Source organism: Thunnus maccoyii, chromosome 11 (assembly GCF_910596095.1).
Source record: "Thunnus maccoyii chromosome 11, fThuMac1.1, whole genome shotgun sequence".
Taxonomy (NCBI): domain Eukaryota; kingdom Metazoa; phylum Chordata; class Actinopteri; order Scombriformes; family Scombridae; genus Thunnus; species Thunnus maccoyii.
Genome location: NC_056543.1, coordinates 25,597,336 through 25,617,143, shown reverse-complemented (window position 1 = coordinate 25,617,143; position 19,808 = coordinate 25,597,336). Strand labels below are relative to the sequence as shown.

At 39.8% G+C, this 19,808-nt stretch overlaps 1 protein-coding gene across 2 annotated transcripts; it reads left to right on the top strand.

Moving 5' to 3' along the window:
- Positions 1-1,195: 1,195 nt before the first annotated feature.
- epsti1 (epithelial stromal interaction 1) lies at positions 1,196-13,808 on the top strand. 2 transcript variants are annotated; one of them, XM_042427102.1, is made up of 10 exons: positions 1,196-1,590; positions 2,722-2,780; positions 2,930-2,974; positions 3,136-3,209; positions 3,743-3,826; positions 5,768-5,841; positions 7,157-7,241; positions 10,159-10,232; positions 11,019-11,203; positions 13,147-13,808. In XM_042427102.1, exons 1-10 carry the CDS (start codon positions 1,409-1,411, stop codon positions 13,290-13,292), a joined length of 1,008 nt encoding a protein of 335 aa, XP_042283036.1. In that variant the 5' UTR covers positions 1,196-1,408; the 3' UTR covers positions 13,293-13,808. The 2 variants fall into 2 exon arrangements, with proteins under 2 accessions (XP_042283036.1, XP_042283035.1); XM_042427101.1 differs by having other exon boundaries at positions 1,203-1,590; positions 2,891-2,974.
- The last annotated feature ends 6,000 nt before the right edge of the window (positions 13,809-19,808 follow it).

Genomic DNA, 19,808 nt, shown 5'->3' with positions numbered 1-19,808 from the left:
AAGGACAGGTTTCACAATTTTGTCAAGAACAATAGGTGCCCCAATGAACATTGAAATAAGTTTTTCTTTCCATAATCATTCCCCCTGTTCATTACACGATCTCCTGATAATGCACTTAAAATGTAAGTGACAGGGACCAAAACCCACAGCCTGTGCAAAAATGTATTTAAAAGTTTATCTGGAGTTAATATGAAACTTCAGCCATCCAAATTAGTCAAACTGGTAACTGCCTGATTTCTCTGTCTCCTACCTTCTACATGCATATGATAGAGTAACCAAACCATCAAAATTTAATAGGACAGGAACCTGCTTTCACACATTTATTGTTGAACAGGTGTTTAAAATCCCCCTCCAGTCAAAAAGGTGTTTTTCTCTGTTCCTTCACTTGGATGTTTGAGCTTCACTGTGCAGAATGTTGTTGACACTAGAAGGTTGTTTTCACATTGATCTGTTGAAGGAGGAAAGTTCACTGAAAATCCGAGGTTAGCGGGCATACCTATGTGTGACATCACAACTAGTTTGGAGCCAATCAAGGGCCAGTAAACATGATGTGAAAACGTGAAGCCTCCAGTACACATATGTACACTGAGAATGGACTTTTCATCAAGTAGAGTTCTTGTATCTAACAATAGATAAACGTTTGAAATGAAACAGAGATAAAAACAGATTTTTCATTGAGAACAAGCAGATGTCATTTGAAGGACTTTTAATGAGGCAACTGAACATTTTTTGTTTCATATGCCCTAAAACATGTCTGGAGGAGATCTTTAAATTAATAGACTGACATACAACAGCACAGATGTATTGTAGGTTGGTATTTTAAAATAAATAGATATCAGTCACACATATCAAAAAATGAGACAAGGACACAAGGAAGTAGTTAAGAAAAAAAAATCAAACAATAAAAATTAAGTCTGAGAATAGCAACTGAACTGAAGATTACTGTAATATATTTTGAATATACACTGTACAGTGATAATCCCAGTAACACGCTGTACATTAGTGCAAATGGGTAATACTGGTGCTGCTGGTGTAAGGTAATGGATTGAGTTCACATAGATAACAATATAACCACATATTTATATATTTGGAATATACTGTATGATAGAGATGTTACAGGGATATAAGGTGCATATAGAAATATGATGTAATAATGTAGATAATATAGAGAAATTATGAATCATCACTCAAACAAAATATTCCTGTAATTTTCATTGTCACAGAATGACAAATTGGGCCTTTAATAAAAGTTACCGTAGCCTGTTTGTCCAGCAGATGACGCTATTGTATTATAACACACCCACTCTGCTATATACATGATACCATAATTTAAAAAAACCAAAACGAAGCCACTCACTATTATCGACGTAAATTGCACTAAGAGTAGGACAGCTGTACGTAAGCCTATATGGATCCTTATTACAACCAGGGACAAAGGAACCCAGCTGAACCCAGGAGAAACCCTGCTACTAACCCCAGAGACAGAAACAGGTCTTCAGATATGTCTGGAAATGAAGCTACACCTGATAATTTCGACAGAAATGCACCTGACAGCGGAAATCCACAAGGGACAGACAGACAGGCGCAGTAGTAAGTAACAGATGAAGTTGTGTTTTACTAAACTCGACATTAAATACAATCTGATATCATCTGTAATATAAACACAGACCTGTTATGTTTTGCTTTTAAATAATTTGCCAAAGAGACAGCAGGCTATTAACTTTAATGCTGTGGTTATAAGCAAACATTTACTATATTGTATTTGCCCAGACATATTTTTGTTATGGTGGAAGTGAAGCGCCGCTGTTCACTTTCGTTTCATGAGATTGGAAAGTGTAACGGTGCCTTCACTGTTCCTCGTAAATATCACCTGCTTGTCAGGTAGGCCTACAACCGAAGCCTGTAACACAAAATAAACACAAAGTGTACCCTGTATCAAAATATGTTTGTCTTGTCATTTCTTTTGCTTTGTGTTCTAGCAGGATGAAGACAACAATAACCGACATTTAACGTGAATACACCTGTGATGATAATCAGCAGCTGCTCGAGTTTTTCAATTTCTAACATTACTGAAAGCAGCATTTCTCTGCTCATCTTGATAAAACCATACAGAAACGGGGTTTTTTTTTATCTATGGTTAACACCTGGCAGCTATGACAGCTTAAAGTTGTCCATAAGCTGAACTATTCCATTATTAGTAACACCATTATGTGACAGGTGTAAACTAACTTATGGGTCAGTCTCAGTGGTTTTGCTTCTGTTTTTTTGGCTTTGCCGCAGCCAACAAAATTCTACTCTATGGCTTTACTACTCTGGTAATTTCATCACAGTGTAACACCTAACTATGTTGGTGTGTTGATATTTCGATACCTTACCTACCTGCATGTAGACACCGCCTTTCCAACCTTAAATCTACTAAAGGGTAAATAAAAGGGAAAAACAGAGTTAACCTATTAAGCCAAACCTCTCAAATACATCCATGGTTAATGTTGTATTAACTGCTGTACAAGAACTTTGCCTAAAACACTTGAAAATGAACTTAAATATAAGTATACCATGAAATATCTGATCAGAAAATAAGTAAACAAATAAGACTACCAATTGAAATCAAGCATTCTGTTCTAACTTTTGACAGTGACTGAAAGCTGTGGACACATTTTGGTTATCACTAAAGTTTAAGACCATTTAATGATGAGTATTTCTTCCTGTGTTCTTTCTCAGCTCAGGTGGATTCACCATGATCCCACCAAATGAGTCTCGCCGTAGCAAGATAACAACGAGTGAGCTCGATGCTGCTGCTCTCAGCTATCCTACCTATCTATAATCTTTTGATCTGTGAACATGTTTGAAATTTGTCTCCCAAGTAATGGAGGTTTTTTTGTTGCTGTAGTGGCTCAGAAAGAAGAGGAAGAGTTTCAGAGATGGAAAGAGTCACACAGAGCCCCCCCAGTGCACCTGAATCCAGAGAGACTGGGTAAACCAACACATAAAACATCCTTACTGTTTATCACACTCGCCTCTGAGCAACAATTATCTTTGACTATTTAACATTATTATTTCCTTAATACAATATGTTCATGTTTAAGTACATGCTTACTTACTGATATGTTGTAATCTGTTGTTTAATGTATCAAGGCGGTGATGGAACATTGGCTGAAGCTCGGAGGAGGCAGCTTACAGACTTGCGTTGCTCCAAACTGCAAAAGAAGGTATTTACACACATGTACTGCAGCAACCATACATCATGTTCATCATTCAGTACAAATGCATCTTTAAAGATTTCTGCATGGAAGTTCATTCTTTACCTTTGGGAACAGGATGTGAATGAAAAGAAATACAAAGTCTCTGGTCCACTGACTCACTTTTCAGAGCTTTAAACTGCACCTGAAGATCTGAAGAGTCTTCTTCAGTGAATGAAGCTGGCTCAGGTGTATCAAGTGACCTAAGTGTGGAACTTCAGTGATAGGAAGTGGTCGTCTATTCACAGTCATTTTCTACAACATTTTATAGACCAAAACCTAATAGATTAATCGAGAAAATAATCATCAGATTGATAATGAAAATAACTGTTAGTTGCAGCCGTAAAGATCTTGTCCCTCTATGAGCACACAAGCAAACTATATATTAAAACATACCACGTTTGAGATGCAGTGAAGATGTATGAGAGCATGTACTTTTCACTTTTCCTTTTTTGCGATGGCCAAATCACAAAGAAATGTTTAACACAGCCTGTTGTTCCAAGCTGAAACAGGAAGATTTGGACAAGAGGAGGAGACAAGAAGAGGAGGAGAAGTCACAGAGGATGAAAGCCGAACAGAGAGAGAAGGTGAGACAAAGATTAAAACAACAAGAATCTGTTCTTTGGCCCCTTAGAAAAAGAGTTTTTATGTGTGTTCCTTATATCACTCGCCACCCTTATATTGATATTTCTATTATGTTTGAAAAGGTGACAAAAAACATTAAAGCATGTAAAGAAAATCGACCCCCATACACATTTAAAATATTAAACCCCCTTTGGAGAGTCATTTTACTATGAAGTAATAATTTACTGGTTTGGCGTCTCCTCTCCCCCTCAGTCCTCCTGATCTGTCTCTATTTCCGTCAACATAGTGATTCCTGTATTTCCCAGAGTGCTTTTGGACAAACCCCAGAGTGGAAGGAGCAATAGAGCAAGAGTTGGTGTTTTTCCAGTAAAGTGTTGCAACTCTTACAGCATATATAACATGTTTTGTTGCTGCATTGCATTATGGTCTGTTGAGTTCAATAGAAAACATTAAATCTTTGCCTCTTCTGTGATGGACCTCCTCAACTGTTGAATGATGACTCCAGAAAATCCATCCACTAATCAAAACAATGGGCGCAAATTACAAGATGTTCTTTAATAGTTGAGTCTGAATCCTGGTGTGACAGCACTATATTTGTATGTGAAGGTCGGATATTAAATTGTTTTGTTTGTTGGTAGTGGTATATGTGAGGCTCATTAAAACATGTTTGTGTACCATCAAGTTTGTTTCCCCTCAGTGAGAAACAGTATCATGTTTAGCCTCTAGATGTCAGTAGAGACAAGCATCCGCCTGAGCTGCTGCATGTCTGTGTTGAATCTTCCCTCACACACCCTGCATTAAAGCCATGTGAACTACCTGATTAATGATCTCGTGGGTTTCTAGCCACCAAAGACAGTTCCTCACTCTGTTCTCAGACATGTTCTCCTCCATGTCTGGCCCTGCTCTTGGTCTAATAGTGGTTAATGGACTGCTACAGTTATGTTGAAGGGTGATTAATGCTGAAGACCAAAGTGGTATTCCACAGACCTTTTCCTGTTGCGCCATGACCTCTGTGAAGCCATAGGAATGTACTGGTAATCCAGCAAATAAACAGATGCATGTCTTCCTAGTCTTATAGACGTGATCTAAGCGGAGGCTGGCAAAAACATGCCTGGGTCATGAATCTAACCTGACCCAATTTGGTTAGGGAGAGTTTGGGATGTAGGGGCAGCTGGATTCTGGAGAAAACAGGAGAAATATTAAGTGTTTAAACCACAGTAATTGAATATAGTACAGATCAGCCCTGCTCTTGGTTGAGCTGTGCATATGTCAATGCCAGAATATAATCTAGAAATGAAATTCTGAGACAAAGACCAAAGAAATTAAAGGGGACTGAGGGGGATTTCCACCTCTTAATAGCAAAATAAACTTCAGTGAATATTAAATAGATCATCTTACTGAATGTTACTGTAAAAAGTACAATAGAGTCATTTTTATGAAGATGTTGCAGCCCCATAGTGACGACTTTATTATTGTATCCTTATAGAGAATAATTATTACATGAATTGTTAAATACTATGTTTGGTGATGCCTCTGATGGACATTTTCAGTGCTTCACCTGGGTATTGCTTGGGTTTTTTTGTTTGTTGTATGTTAAGAATAAGTTGTGGTTATGTATGTGAGTTATGTATATAATATAATGAACTTGAAAGCCACGTCTTTAATGACAGACAAGCGCATGTAGCACTGCAAGTATTATGCATGTAGTATCTATCAATATGTGTGATCACAGGGCATCAGAGTACTGTATATTCCATTCATGTTTAACTGGTAACTGAAGGTTATCAAAGGGCTATCATTAACTAACATTCCTCTTTATGCCCAGTGATTGTTGAGATAAATATCACTCTTGCATAATGGAAAAAACAGGATTTGTATGGTGGCTGTATGTCATCCATCCGGTTGTGTGCTGCGGTGTGACTGCTGACTGTGATGCATTGCAGGCTGAGCGCCTGGAGGAGAAGAGACGACAGGAAGAACAGAAGAGGAGGGAGCAGTTCAGGCAGGATCACCGCAGGTCAGCCCTGGATCAGGTTCACTTGGGTCCCATCACTGTCACTGTGCGGTATTGTGTTGTTTTGTGTACTGTGCTGTGTTCTTTCTTGCTCTGCAATGCATCTTAGTCATAGATGTAGCATCAAATGACACCATCTCCAAACCTTTACAAAGGAAGCGCCCAATGTCTGATCCTGCTGACCTATAATTATCACTGGAGCCTGAGCAAGCTGCATTTTCTGTTGGCAGAAAAAGGAGGAACACTGATTATTAGTTGTAAATATCAGGGGAAGCATGAAGACAGGTGACATAATGCTCACCTCTGATTGACCCCGTTTACCCATTCAAACTTGTTGGGTCGAATTTTTGTTGATGCAAAAAGAAAACTTTGTAGGAAACTTTAGACTGATAATAACTCTGGTGACTGAGCATTGCATTTCCATAAAGTTTGGGAACTTGCGAAAGGCAGATTTTAAAGAAGAAAGTTGATGCAATGGAGACCTTTCAGTTCCTAGTATGGGTCAAACTCCAAATCCCTCGATGCTACACTTAAGCCACCATTATTATATTATTAATAGTGTCTTTTTTTATGCCCATATCTTTCAAACTCCACACACCCAATTTGTAACACAGAATTCCTTTTAAACATGTCTGGAGGCCAAAGCTAAGATAATGGTGATGTCACTTGAGTAAATATTCTCAAAGCTCTTTCAGAGCCACAGAAGACGTTATATAACTGTTTGCACAGGCTGTGTAGTGCTCCCCATGACTAGTAAATTGACTTTGACATGTAAAATCAGTGGAGAACCCTTTCAAGTGGACAGGCGTTTTTTGGGTATTATATTGGATGTTGAGACAATAATGATTTAGAGCGTCTGCTGTCTACACAAGCTTTTCATGCCATATTCTCCTACAGTGTGTCAGACCACTTTAAATCAATTTGCCTGACAGTCGAGATGTTATTGGAATATTATCCGTGGTCAGCTCTGAGGGAAATTGCTTGTCAAGTAGCATCTCTGGCTTCCTTACAAGAGAAACAAAAACAAGAGACAGTGAACCAACGTGTGAACCTGAAGAAACAATGAAGATATTTAGAGATGGAGTGGGACAGCGCAGCTGATCAGACGTTTGGGAACGGGGAGAGTGGTGTCAGTGTGGGACAAACAAACTTGGTCAACCTTGTGGGACTCCAGTCCTGTCAGCATCTCTGGCCTGTGGAGTGTCTGTGGAGAAAACGAATACTCCTTCCTAACTTATTATTTGTGTGTGTTTCCATGTCTGTCTTTCTGAAATGTGTGACTGCAAGGCATAGGATGTAATGTGTATATTTATTGCAGGAGGACTGATGATTTTCTGCAGAGGTTTGAGAGGAGAGCCCCGGGTCCATTGGCATCCAGCAGTGCCACACACACGTCATCCGGGGTAAGCCAGCAACCACATAATATGTGTGTGCACGCTTGTATGTGCTTTCACATGTATTGTTTGTATACACCATGTCTGTTCATCAGCGTGTGTCCGTGTGTGTGTGTGTGTGTCTGGACACACACATGCTTGCTCTATGGGTCCCAGGGTTCAGTGTGGAGTCTCATATCTGTGGCTGTGGGGTCGGAGACTGAAGCGCTGTGGTAGTTCACACCAATAGATCTGCCTTTGAAAGCTGTTTTCTGAGTAAATACACTTGGGTGCAGAGTTTTCATCGTCCAGGGCCGTGCGGGTATTAAGCGGTATCCCCAGTAGGCCGGGTGGGGTGAGGAGCCCGATCCCCCTGCAATTATGTGCTGGTCAGAGCTGGGGCACACAGCAGTAAAGCAAGCTCATGGTTGAGTAAAAGGAAGTGTAAATACACAGAGGAATAGGCCACTGCTTTTCCTCTCCTCTGCCTCTCTAATGTCTTTCTGTCTGTCTGCTCCTTTCACTCTCCTTTGTTTTCTCTGCTTCTTTTTTTCTCTTTTCTCAGCCTCTCTTCCTCTCTGCCTGTCTTCCCTTCTTGGTTTTCCTGGGAGGGAATAAGTGGAAGGCTAGCAGAGTTCAAGGGACTTCCCAGAGTTCACACTGAGAGAGACAGAGACACAACATGACTATGAGGAGCCTGCAGAGGACAGAATAGAGTGGAATAACCTGCGTTTGTAAAAGTACCTGGCGGAAACCCAAGCTCAAGCCAATCGCACGCCTTGTCAGTCACAGGGGGCAACCACTCATTGTAAAGAATCTTCCTCTTAATCAACAATCTTTTTTTAGCTAATTGCTGCTATAAATCTTAAAATCAGTTGCTGCTGTAAATGCGTGAAAGCGAAGAGGTCACATTTATTTTCAGCTCAGAAAACATACATTTATTAGAAAGTGTTGACAGCTTCTGTCGGAATGTCAGACATGCTGCTAATAGTGTCTGCGCTTCCCCACCCAGCCTAGTGTCTGTCAGTGATGTTAGACCAGAGAAGGAGAGAGTGAGCAGGAAACGGCCTGAGGACACGCTGCATTCTGCTGTGAGTGTGTTATGTGGTGACTGACAACACCGTCAAAACTGCACGCTCAGCTCCCTCGTTGGACAGGGGAGATGTTTTCTTTCGGCGCTTTTCTCGTTGTTGCATATTTCTTTTCTCTCTCTATTTTTCTCACATAGACCTGATGTAAATCTTTCACCGCACACCAAGTTAGTGGTGAGAGAGAGAGAGTTAAAGAGAAAGAGAGAGGGGACTAGGGTCAAACTATGGAAACTAGGAAGAAATGAAAAGCAGTCAGTTACAGTAATAAAGAAGTCTCTGTTTCATGGTGGGACACACACACACACACACACACACACACACACACACACACACACAGCAACATGTAGACAGGCTAAATGGATGATACAGTTCACTGGATGATACCAGGGTTACAGACAGCAACAAAGACTCACCTCTTCCTGGCTTTCCGCCTTCTCATCTCGCTTCGTCTTGCCTTGTCTCGTCTTGTCTCCTCTCGCATCTCCTCCTTTCCTTTCCTTTCCTTTCCTTTCCTTTCCTTTCCCTTCCCTTCCTTTCCTCTCCTTTCCTTTCCTCTCCTTTCCTCTCCTCTCCTCTCTTCTCCTCTCCTCTCCTCTCTCCTCTCCAGACTCTCCCAGGCTGCAGCTCTGTCAGATAGACGTCACAGATTAGGAGATGAAAGCTTGCGGCTGCGGAGCAGCAAAAGTCAAACTTCTTGATGTGGTTCTGACCGTGACTCTGGGATCTGTTGTTCTTTCAGCAATGGCTTTATAAGACAGATTGATCTTTCCTTCATATCCTTTATTTGTGGGCGTGTGTGTGTGAGTGGGAGATTTTTTGCTAAGCTGCTTTGATGGGAGCACAGAGCAGTACAGGTGGGCTCTGTGTTCCTCCTTCCTCTCATGCCATGCTAAATAATCAGACCCATCGCTCTCTTGGGACAGGAAAACAGAGAGTGAGAATGGAGGAGAACGGAGTCTGAATGTGTATGTACGGTATTTCAGTATAAACAGTTGATTTTCACAGAATGATATGCGGTCGCACTGAACAACAACATGGTAATGAACTTGTAAAAAATCTTAGAAAGCTGCTTTGAATATCTAGCATACTCATATGGCACACATGCTCACTACTTTTACAGAACTGGTTATTGCACAAGACAGGAAACGAACTCATTGACCTTCTGCTGCCTCTGTTTCATTTAGTCATTTGTCTCTGTATATTTTCATACTTTGCATATTTTTCATCTGTTGGTACTGTTATCCTCACACCCTTAATGCTGTAATCCTCTTCAAACTACTCAAGATGTTCTGTTAAAATTGACATTTTGCTGTGTTCATACTTATTATTGCTTTTATTTCCTTTGCTGTCTATTACAATTTGATATTGTAATGTTATAATTTCCTCACTTGGAGCATTACAGACTGATCATATCATATTCAGGAAAGCTTCTCCAAATACCTTAAATCCAACTGTGTGACACAGGGCATTCATGAAAAAGACAGCGTTGTTCTCAGTGAAACTTTACTGGGTAAAGAAATAAAAACTCAGATCATTACAAATAAATAATATATAGTGTACAACAGTCATATTACTGTGCACTCACCCACACAGCTAGGCTCAAATGTGTTGGAAACTGAATAACAGTTCATTGTCAGTGGCAGTTAAGACCAAAAGCACAGAAACTACATGCATTTTCCATTTAAACCTATAGCTCTAGTGTCTTTATCAGCAGGTGCTTACTATAGACCCTGATACCGATAAGATACTATTTTAGTTCTTTGTCTGCCCACAAGAGCATATTACACTGTAAGATTTCTTCTCCTTTATACTTTGTGTGCTCAAACTTTGGTTTGATTAATCTCTTTTTTTCTCAGAGTGAGGCCCTGAAGACTAAACAGAGAGAGACGCCGGTGAAAAGTGAGAGAGAAGTAGAGGAGGAACGCAGGAGGTGTGTACAACATTCATGTATTTTTTCCACTTCAACAATTAACTCAGGTTCGGTCTGTAACATTTCAACATAAAAGCAGACAATTTTGTAAAATCATCTTAAAGTACTTGTACTTTACTTGAGTGTATCCATTTTATGCAACTTTATACTTCACTACATTATACAGGCAAATATTACTTTTGTATGCACAAAACCTATGAGCACTTTATAATATATGATGCATTGTTACAGATCAAAAGTACCTAAAATTATATAAAATAGTTTAAATGAGCTCCTTCTCAACCAGCAACAACATTGAAATACTGTTTATGCATATTAAAGCATTAGTAATAATAATCATATGATTTTATGTGTAGTAATAAAAACACTGACAAAAACAATTCTGCTACATTATGATTACTCTTGCTTTTGATAATATAAGTATATTTTGTGAACGATACTATATGATTTTGAATGCAGTTCTTTTACTTGTTATGGAATACCTCTAAATTGTGGTTTTCTACTTAAATAAAATATCTGAATATTTCTTCCACCCCTTGCAAAATATAAACTGCACAGAACTGGACTCAACAAAATTAATAGTTTGTTTTGCTCATCCGTTTGGAATAAAACCAGTACAGACTGAAGTGTTCAGTTTATAGACATCACTATGTTTTAGTGGGTTTAAAAAGTTGTCAAACATATCCTGCTCATTGCCATTTGGAGTGTGCCAACACGATAAGTTATAAAATACAGCATTGGTTAGTTTAATGTGAACCGTTTGTTTGATTGATTATATTTTGACAGGGTGAACTCAGCCTTTTTGGACAAACTTGAGGGTCGAAGCAGAGAGAGTGAGACGGAGGCAAAGAGGGAGAGTTTCAGTCAGGCCTCTGAAGTGTTTAGACACAAGCCGTCCAACACCCCTGGACAACAACTACCCCCTACTCACCTGAGACCAGATCCAGGACAGGACCGGGCAGAGGAAGCTGGTGAGCTGAGAATGAATGTGTGAATAACCCTCGGTCTACTATTTCTCACGCCTTTTTTTAGTCTGGCTCAACACTGGTTAACCAAACCTAAATCTGACATATGACAAGAGTTGCCCACTTCATCATTTCTCAGAGGACGTTGATTGTGTTTAGTCTGCCTTAAATCAAAGGCTTTACGTGCTACAAAAATGTAGGCAGGAATTTATGCGTGGTACGTAGTGATACTGTCGCTCCTGGCGCTTAAATCCTGCTGATACTTGTAGTTTGTGGGAAAAGTGTGTGTTTGTAAGTGTGAGTAAGAAAGTATTTTCCCCTTCTTTCTAGGCCTTTACTTACTACAGACTGAGCAATAAATCACACTCATTTAAGTGTGTGTGAGTCTGCAGACAGCACATTGAGAATAAAAGCATAAAAGTGTGAAACAAACACAAATGCACTGAGTGCTAATAGGAGTCTGTCAGTCAGCGAGAAAAATTCTCCAGGAGCGGTGAACCCAGGATAGACTGACAAACTCTCGGCCTCCATCCAAACTCATTCGCCAAGAGGAGCAGTCCCGCCCTTTTATAATTGGTCTGGATTGACACATTGAGTTTGATACCTGGCGGTTTGCCACATGCCTATGAATACCTGCCACTCACAACAGAAGAAAGAAAACAGAAACAGACTATGTCATGCTCATTACTTACTGCACCTTAGTATTTCCTGCTACTGCACGTGTGCACGACACAGTGCATGAAATTAAAATCATTGTTTGTTCAGTTCGTTTGAGTGTTTAACTGGCTGCAGTTTGTTTAACTGTACAAAAGCTGTAAGACTAATGATGTTGAAATACATCGGTCTGATGTGCCAGATCGGTAACAGCATATAATAGTCAATAAAATACGAGGAAAAAAACCAACCAATTATCCAATATTCCGTTCACAACAATATAAAAATAACTGAAACAAGTAATAGATTATCAGAGTAGTAGCAGATTATTTTTCTGTCAGCTGACTAACTGAATGGTTGCATTTTTGGGCCTCCAACCAAATTTTGGTTCAATCTCTGGCTTCATCATACATTAAAATAGTTAAAATCACAGTCAGATTTACACATTTTAAATTTCGGAAAAAAGAGAGCACTGATATCTGATACCAGATCAGATCAGTACTCAGTATCAACATGTACACAGAGTTGATGTATCATAATTAGAGAGAAAAAGTTGCATTCCAATCATTTTTTACACCCAGTAAGATAAACATTAGTCTCAGTCCCAAAGTCCACTATGAGCCATCTCTTTTACTACCTCTCCATCGCCTTTCATCCTTGACTAACTGCCCATCCGAACACCAACCACAGCATGTTGATGTCACAAGTTTGAGGTTAAAACTCAAATGCCACAAGAATAAAGAATATGTCAAATGCTCAGCCCTGGCACTGCCGTTGTGGGCAAAATTCTGCATTTCAGAATCCCACAACATCCTCAATCTACGTTAGGTTGCATCCATGAGCGTCAGTCTGTATTTTCCCAGTGCGCCGATCAAATCTTTCGGCTTTGTTATTACCTGCCTGAGCCAATCTCCTGCCTGGTTGTGTGATGGCCTCTCCTTTCGGTCCCCCGCTGTTACCCAGGCCTACATTTTTGATTGTCTGGATTCAGAGCTGAACAAGCCGATGGCAGGGAGAACCACCGGGAATCTGATCCCGAACGGTGTGGGTAGTTGTAGGGAACAGATGCCAGAGTTGTCAGGCAAGAGCATTTTGGATCGCCTCACAGCCTTTAAAAGAAAATAATAAAATATGTGATAGTAAGACCTCCAACTACTCTTTTTGAGAATGGGAAGAAGTGCACTGAACTATATATTGTGACAATCAAATAACCCTCTTTCAACAGCAGCCTCGTGGGAACAATAATGAATAAATTGTGCTCTATGAAGATGATTTCTTTCCTGTGTGCTTTCCAGACCCACAGCCTGACTATGAGTGGGACTTGATGAAACTGATGAGCAACTTTCCAGACTGCAGCAGAGTCTTCCTAGAGGACATCCTTGATCAGTGCAACGGCGATTACGAGCAGGCCTACACAATACTCATCAGCTCGCTTAGTTGAATTTAATGTATCTTTAATGGGAGGCTTGTCTTGCTTTAATATTGTCTTTGATGCTTTATGCTGACTACACTACAAAATTGAATATATGTATACCTACCTATGTGCTTCTTGAAATCTGTTTTTGATTATGTCATTAATCATTGAGTGTTTGGTGTCTTGTATCTGTCTGCATGCAAGTGAGTCACATAGGGTTTTTGCCCTGACATGGAGTTGAATTGATTCGTTTTCACCAGTTTAGTTGAAGGTCATCGCCATGACTCATAATCATCAGATCATATTTGAGGCTCTTAATTAAATCAGTGTGTGTGCAGATGGAAGAGGGCTCTACTCAAATACACAATGTTTTTTGTTTGTTTTATAATCAAAGTCACATGTGATGTATCTATAGTAGGATTCTTCCAAAGATGCAAATCCAAATAGGATTTTCTCTAGGAAGGCGTTTTTGACTGGTTTGAATTCAAAGTCACAGCAGCTTGAAAGGACTCCAATAGTACTGAATAAAAACCTTTTAGTGAACTCTCTTTATCACTGTTTAAACCAAACCCTTCCTTTTCTTCTGTGTTATATCAAGTTGGGTGGGGTTTCTGGGTGGCCAGTGGGCAAATAGCCTAAAAAATGCCAGTCTCATTGCTAAGCTGGACAGCAGAGATGTTATCACCTGACCGGCAACAAAGGACAAAGGGTGGTGCTCTCACAATGGGGGACTGAAAATCCCCGTCTACTCTGCATGAAGTCATGTAAGGAGCATTTGACTCCATCCAGTATGTCTTCCCTCTGGAGATCAACCAGAAACATACTATCACTGAGAAAGTTTATGAAGACCATATAGCTCACAAAAGTAGAAAGATGTTGGAAGCTATTCCTCATCAAGGGCCTATTGAGAAACTGTTAATGTAGTATTTATGGGATGAAGGAATAATTTGACATTTTGGGAAAATATTTGCTTTGTTTCTGTGAGAAGATTCCACAAATTGTTGTTCTTACTTTTCTATTTGTTTATGAATTAAACAAATGTGATAGTGTGTTAATTAGTAAGGTTTAGAGGTGTTGGTAGGAACCTTTTTGAACTTGAGTGAGAGCTAGGCCATCTTAGCTGTTTTCCCCTGATTCCAGTCTTTATGCTTATGAATTATTACATAATTATGAAATTATTACAATATATAAGTGGTATAACATGATGTCACATTTTACTTGTAAAACCTCAAAATAATAATTACAATTTGACAACTCAATAGCATTAGCTTATTACATCATAAGAAAAATGTTATTTAGGGGAATGTTACACATAACTTATTAGTTATACATCATCAGTTGCTAGAGCCTTGTTTTTAAGGCAGTTTTCTTTATTCAGGTTATTAAATTTAAGATAAAAATTTGTTTCAGGTTAGTGTAAGTGTTGAGGCTTAGTGTGGAAAGATGAGGTCTATGGTTAGGTCATAAAATACAGTTTTCACAACTACGTTACAGTCATACAAAGAATTGTACAAAATCTAGGCACCTTATGTGTGTGTCGCTGTTCAAGTAAACAGGAAAAACCCTGAAATGAGCTGGCTGTGTGTGGGTGCGTGTGGGTAGACTGAGCATTCTGAGAGGTGGGGACACACCACTGCTCTGTCGCCTAATCAATACACTTCAGTGCATGTCTGTGAGCTGATGAGACAGTGGTGTGGGAAGGTATCATATGATGTCTCCTCAGGCTGTGTGGATCTCTTACAGGACAGTTCAATTAGCTCAAATGGAAACAGCTCTGGGACCCAGTGCAGTAGATCTGTGGCCTGTTCCAAGAAGTAGGTTTGTCAAGTTATCCAGACAAAACACATGAAAACCCCTAAAATCTTTTACATGGACTTATGTAGAAAGACTTATTCTACATTGAAAAGTATTCAAGATAACTCAGTCAAGATGTAGAGCTGTACTATCCAGTTTTATGTCTAATATTTCCTTTCTGATGTTGACTACTCCCTCTCTTTCCCATACCTACTATATCCTTTCACTAATCCCCCGGGGGCATGCACTGATTATGCTACAAAACTGCTCCAAAATGTGGATATCCTTTCTGCTGCTCTACCTGTTCGGCTACCTGGCATTGCAGATTCCTGTGATTGGCATACCCCTCGATGCTGAGGATATGCAAAATGTACTTGTGCTTTATCTGCGGCTTACCCCACGCACTGCAAGCTCCCCTGAATCAGCCAGAGATCCTGTGATGACGACTCAGCTGCTCGTGAGGGGCCTTTCTTCTTGGTCATCTTTCTCTCCGGGGGATGCAGCGGCAGCTTGACTGGTCCAGCGAGGAGGAACTGGTTTGATCTGCTTTTGCTCTTACTAACCTTATCCAGGCCCAGAGCTGACACAGCCTCAAACACCCGAAGAGTTTAAAATTAGAAACGGATGGCTTTGCCATCTCAATGTATGCAGTCTGGTAAATAAAATGGACTTAAGAATATGGGCTGACTCCGACATCATGGTCTTTTCTGAGACATAGCTAAAAAAGCTAGCTAAAACAAATGACATGATTAATATCGAGGGATATAATGTCAGACCGCACCAAAAAAAGAGGTGGGATTGCAGATTATGTCAAATCTAAATTAAACTACTCTTCCAGTCCATCAGCAAACCAAACTGCTTTGAACTCTCAGCAATTAAATTATCCCTTCCAAATGATTCACATATTATTGTGGTTGGATGTTACTGCCCGCCTTCAGCTTCAAATGAAGCAGCCACTTCAATTACTGACCTTCACAATTGGACTAAATCAGAGTTGGTTTTACTTGGAGACCTAAACTGGGACTGGTTATCGTCATCCTCAGATCCATTCAAGGACATTTGTGACTTTCTTTGTCGAGTGCAGCTAATATACTCACCAACCGGGTTAAACCAAAAAGATCTGGTTAAATCCACACTACTGAATCCTATTTTAACAAATGCAAAGTAAACCATGTTAGTGATCACTGTGCAATTCACTGTGTGAGAAACTGTAAGATTCCTTAGAGTAAACCCTCTTTTATCTATGAACGACAATTTAAACATTTTAATGAACAAATCTTTTCAGATGATCTTTATAACAGTGGCCTGGGTTTTATCTCACAAATGGCTGATGTTAATCTGGTTTGGGATTATGTTAAAGCCATTTTATTGGCTATATGTGATAAATACATCCCTTTTGGAAGATTTAGGAGAAGTGGTAAAGACAACCCTTGATTTAATAAATGTATTTCCTCTCTTATTAGATAAAGAGATGCTGCCTGGGCCAAAGCAAAGAAAACTAAAAACCCTTTGGATTGGACCTTATACAGAACATTAAGAAATAAATCAAGGGTAGAACCAATATTGCAGACACCTTCAATAGTCAATTTATTTCTACTGGTTCAGTCTTTGATCCCAGTAATGCAGGGGTATATGTTGCAAAAGGAAACTCTGAGCCTGCCTTGCTCAAATGTTCACTTTTACTCCTATCTTAACTTTGCAAGTCCACAAAGCTCTATTGAGCCTAGATTGTAAAATATCTTCAGGGCCCGATAAAATAGAGCCTTACTTTCTAAACATTGTTGCAGATATTATTGCAGATTACTTCTGTTTTTAATCTCAGTTTATGCTCCAACGTCATACCCAGTACCTGGAAATCAGCTGGTCCATTGTTTTTTATGTGACACTGCTTATGCTGCTTGCTTGACCAGGACTTCCTGGAAGAAGAAATCTTGTATCTCAATGGGACTTTCCTGGCTAAATAAAGGATAAATAAATAAAATAAAACACTTGCTTCTTGGAAAATATCCTGAACTTGTCTGTATGTGTTTTGTGTGAGTTGCAGAGTTGTGTAGGTTGTTTTATGACCATTTCCTGAGAACAAAATTGGATTCTTCTCCATGTTGCTACTACAGTGTATTCACTTTCCTTTAAAAAGAATGACAGCATTAGTAATTTGTTAAGGCAGGTGAAAACAACTCTGTCTACGTTCAGTGCCAAACGGAGTCAAACAGTCACGGGGCACAGTTTTACAACACATATATTAATGTTCACACCAAACCAAGTTACCTGTAATTATCTCCTTCGGCTTCTATGTTTATGATCAAACCAACCCCATCAGTAACTATCTACAACTATAACTGAATGACACTTATTAACACTATATTGCATTAGCAGTGTTGAACAAGGAAATGTTAGCGAAAAGGCTTTAAACGATTGATTATTTAAAGTTAAGTAAAGAAAAAGCAGGGCTGGTATCTGAGAGGTTGTGGGGTCAAATCTCCAGTCCAAGCAAGGAAAAAAAGTACAAAGTCTTGTGCAGCTCAGCATGTTGAAAATTATAAATTATATTCATTTTATATCAACACCTGAGCTACAGCTGTCCTTTGTTGTAATAGCTTAAATGAAAATCCTCCCCTTCTGTGCAATTAGCATCTCTTTCTATCAGTAATGGTGGTTTCTTCTAACCACAACAGCAATGCATAACATTAACCATGTAGTGTTAGTCTAACCATACCACAGCGGCAGATCAAAAAACACTCATACGAGTCATTTTGGAAGGCCCTAACAAATTACTTACTTTGGCCATTGGGTATGAGTACATGTGTCTGATCCCTACATGTGGTACAAATACACACAGACTCAAAGTGTGAGTGTATCCACTTTTGGATTAGTCCCAGACTGAGAGAGAAGGAGGGGAATCAGGAAGAGGAAAAGTCTTGCAGCAGGGGTGTTTGGTTCAGCAGGTGCAGGAGGATACATCATTTCAAAGAGCTTCACATTGAAAAACAAAACACCCAAACTACACAAAGCAAACACGTTTGACACACATGTACCGCACCGACGCACAAGGAAGTAAACACCCACATCACTCCCACCGGAGTGAGGATACCGATCCTTTCCTGGCTGGTCACGGTGCATTGGTATACTGTTGTTCTTGAACAGAGATGAGTCACAGAACACAGTGTGCAGGCCTCGCCCTCATGCTAATACCCTCCATGCAGGCCTTCCACTTCCTCCTGACAGCCACTAGGTGTGTGTGTGTGTGTGTGTGTGTGTGTGTATGTGTGTGTGTGTGTGTGTGTGTGTGTGTGTGATAAATGGACTCCAGTGAGATCAAATAAAAGTGGAATTTATTTGAATGAACTCAAAGGCTTGAACCTGCATTCATTACCTACATATATTACTGCCAGGACGCACAACTGCAGAAACCATTACAGCTGAGCTTCTCCCACAGGGCTCTACAGTATGAGTATTTCACTCACATTTGCCCCTAAAAACAGACATCAGTGAACCGGAAAAATAATTTATGAGCACAGTGTGCGAGTAAAGATTACAACCTACCATAATCTGTTTTCCCCCCTGCTGCTAATCGTTCAGAAACTAGTATTTAATAGTCAGATAATGTACAATGTTTATTAACAGTACATTCGTTTCACAGAAAAGAAACGCTGCCAAGTATAAATCACCACACTAACTGTAGCCTCAGTTTGTGCCTCTCACACAGAGCTGCTGGTAGCATTAGCAAGTCTGATAAAAGACAACAGAGATGCGACGTTGTGCTAATAAACCAAAGATGTATTCCTTTTCTGTGGCACAACACATGAGCCGGCAATTACTATGATATACGTAGAGTGTGACAAGCTATTCAGGGCTGACTATGGTAACGTTAACATGATAAACAGCAGGACTACGGCTATGTACTGACACACAGACACATCTGAGAGCCTCTCATAGAAGAACCGCTAGCTAAGCTACAACACAGATACCACAAAGAAACTTACAAAGAGCCACGAATGTGCTTCTAGTGACTGTCAAAGCTCCAGCGGACTCCCTGGGTGCGTTCCAATACTCACACTAACATACTATTTAATATGTCAGAAAATGATTTAGTATGTCCACATACATAGTATGTCAAACGCAGTATGCCAAAAGTACCAGAATGTCCTATTACATCTGGTCGCATTTTGCAGTATGCGAGTCAGCATGCTTTTCTGGCTATTCTGACCCATAATCCTCTGCGCAGTGGAAGATACGTCCCATCGACTGAGCCATAGAGAGAGCTTGCATTTCTTCTTCGTTGTCACCTACAAATGCCGTTCATCTGACTGTCACGAGTTCAGTGGAGCTCTGGTAGTGGTAAGTCAAAGTAGCTGAATCAACTCTGAGCGGTCCTATGTTTAAAAAAAATCGATACTTGGCGCCAGTGTATCAATAACTTATCCGAAGTGAAAATATTGCAATATGTTGCCATTTCGATTTCTTTGTCCCACCCCTAGTAACTAGCAAATGTTTGGCATTTTTACTTTAAAAAATAGTAAAACAATTATTTGATTGTCAAAATAGTTACGGATTAATTTTCTGCTGATCGTCTAATCGATTAATTAGATCTAAATAATTGTTGCAGCTCTAGTTTACAACCCACAATGAGGACTGTTCCTGATTAATGAATTCACCCCTTGACTGTGGTTCAACACAAAAAGGTGAATGATAGTTCAGTTCCTGTTCTCTCAATGATACTCCCCTTGGAGAAATGGTGTTCTCTCAGAA

Coding starts and splice junctions, on each gene's coding strand:
- epsti1 (XM_042427101.1), top strand. CDS start 1,409: ATGGATCCTTATTACAACCAGGGACAAAGGAACCCAGCTGAACCCAGG. Junction 5,842..7,156: donor TTCAGGCAGGATCACCGCAG/GTCAGCCCTGGA, acceptor TATTTATTGCAG/GAGGACTGATGATTTTCTGC. Junction 7,242..10,158: donor CCACACACACGTCATCCGGG/GTAAGCCAGCAA, acceptor TTTTTTTCTCAG/AGTGAGGCCCTGAAGACTAA.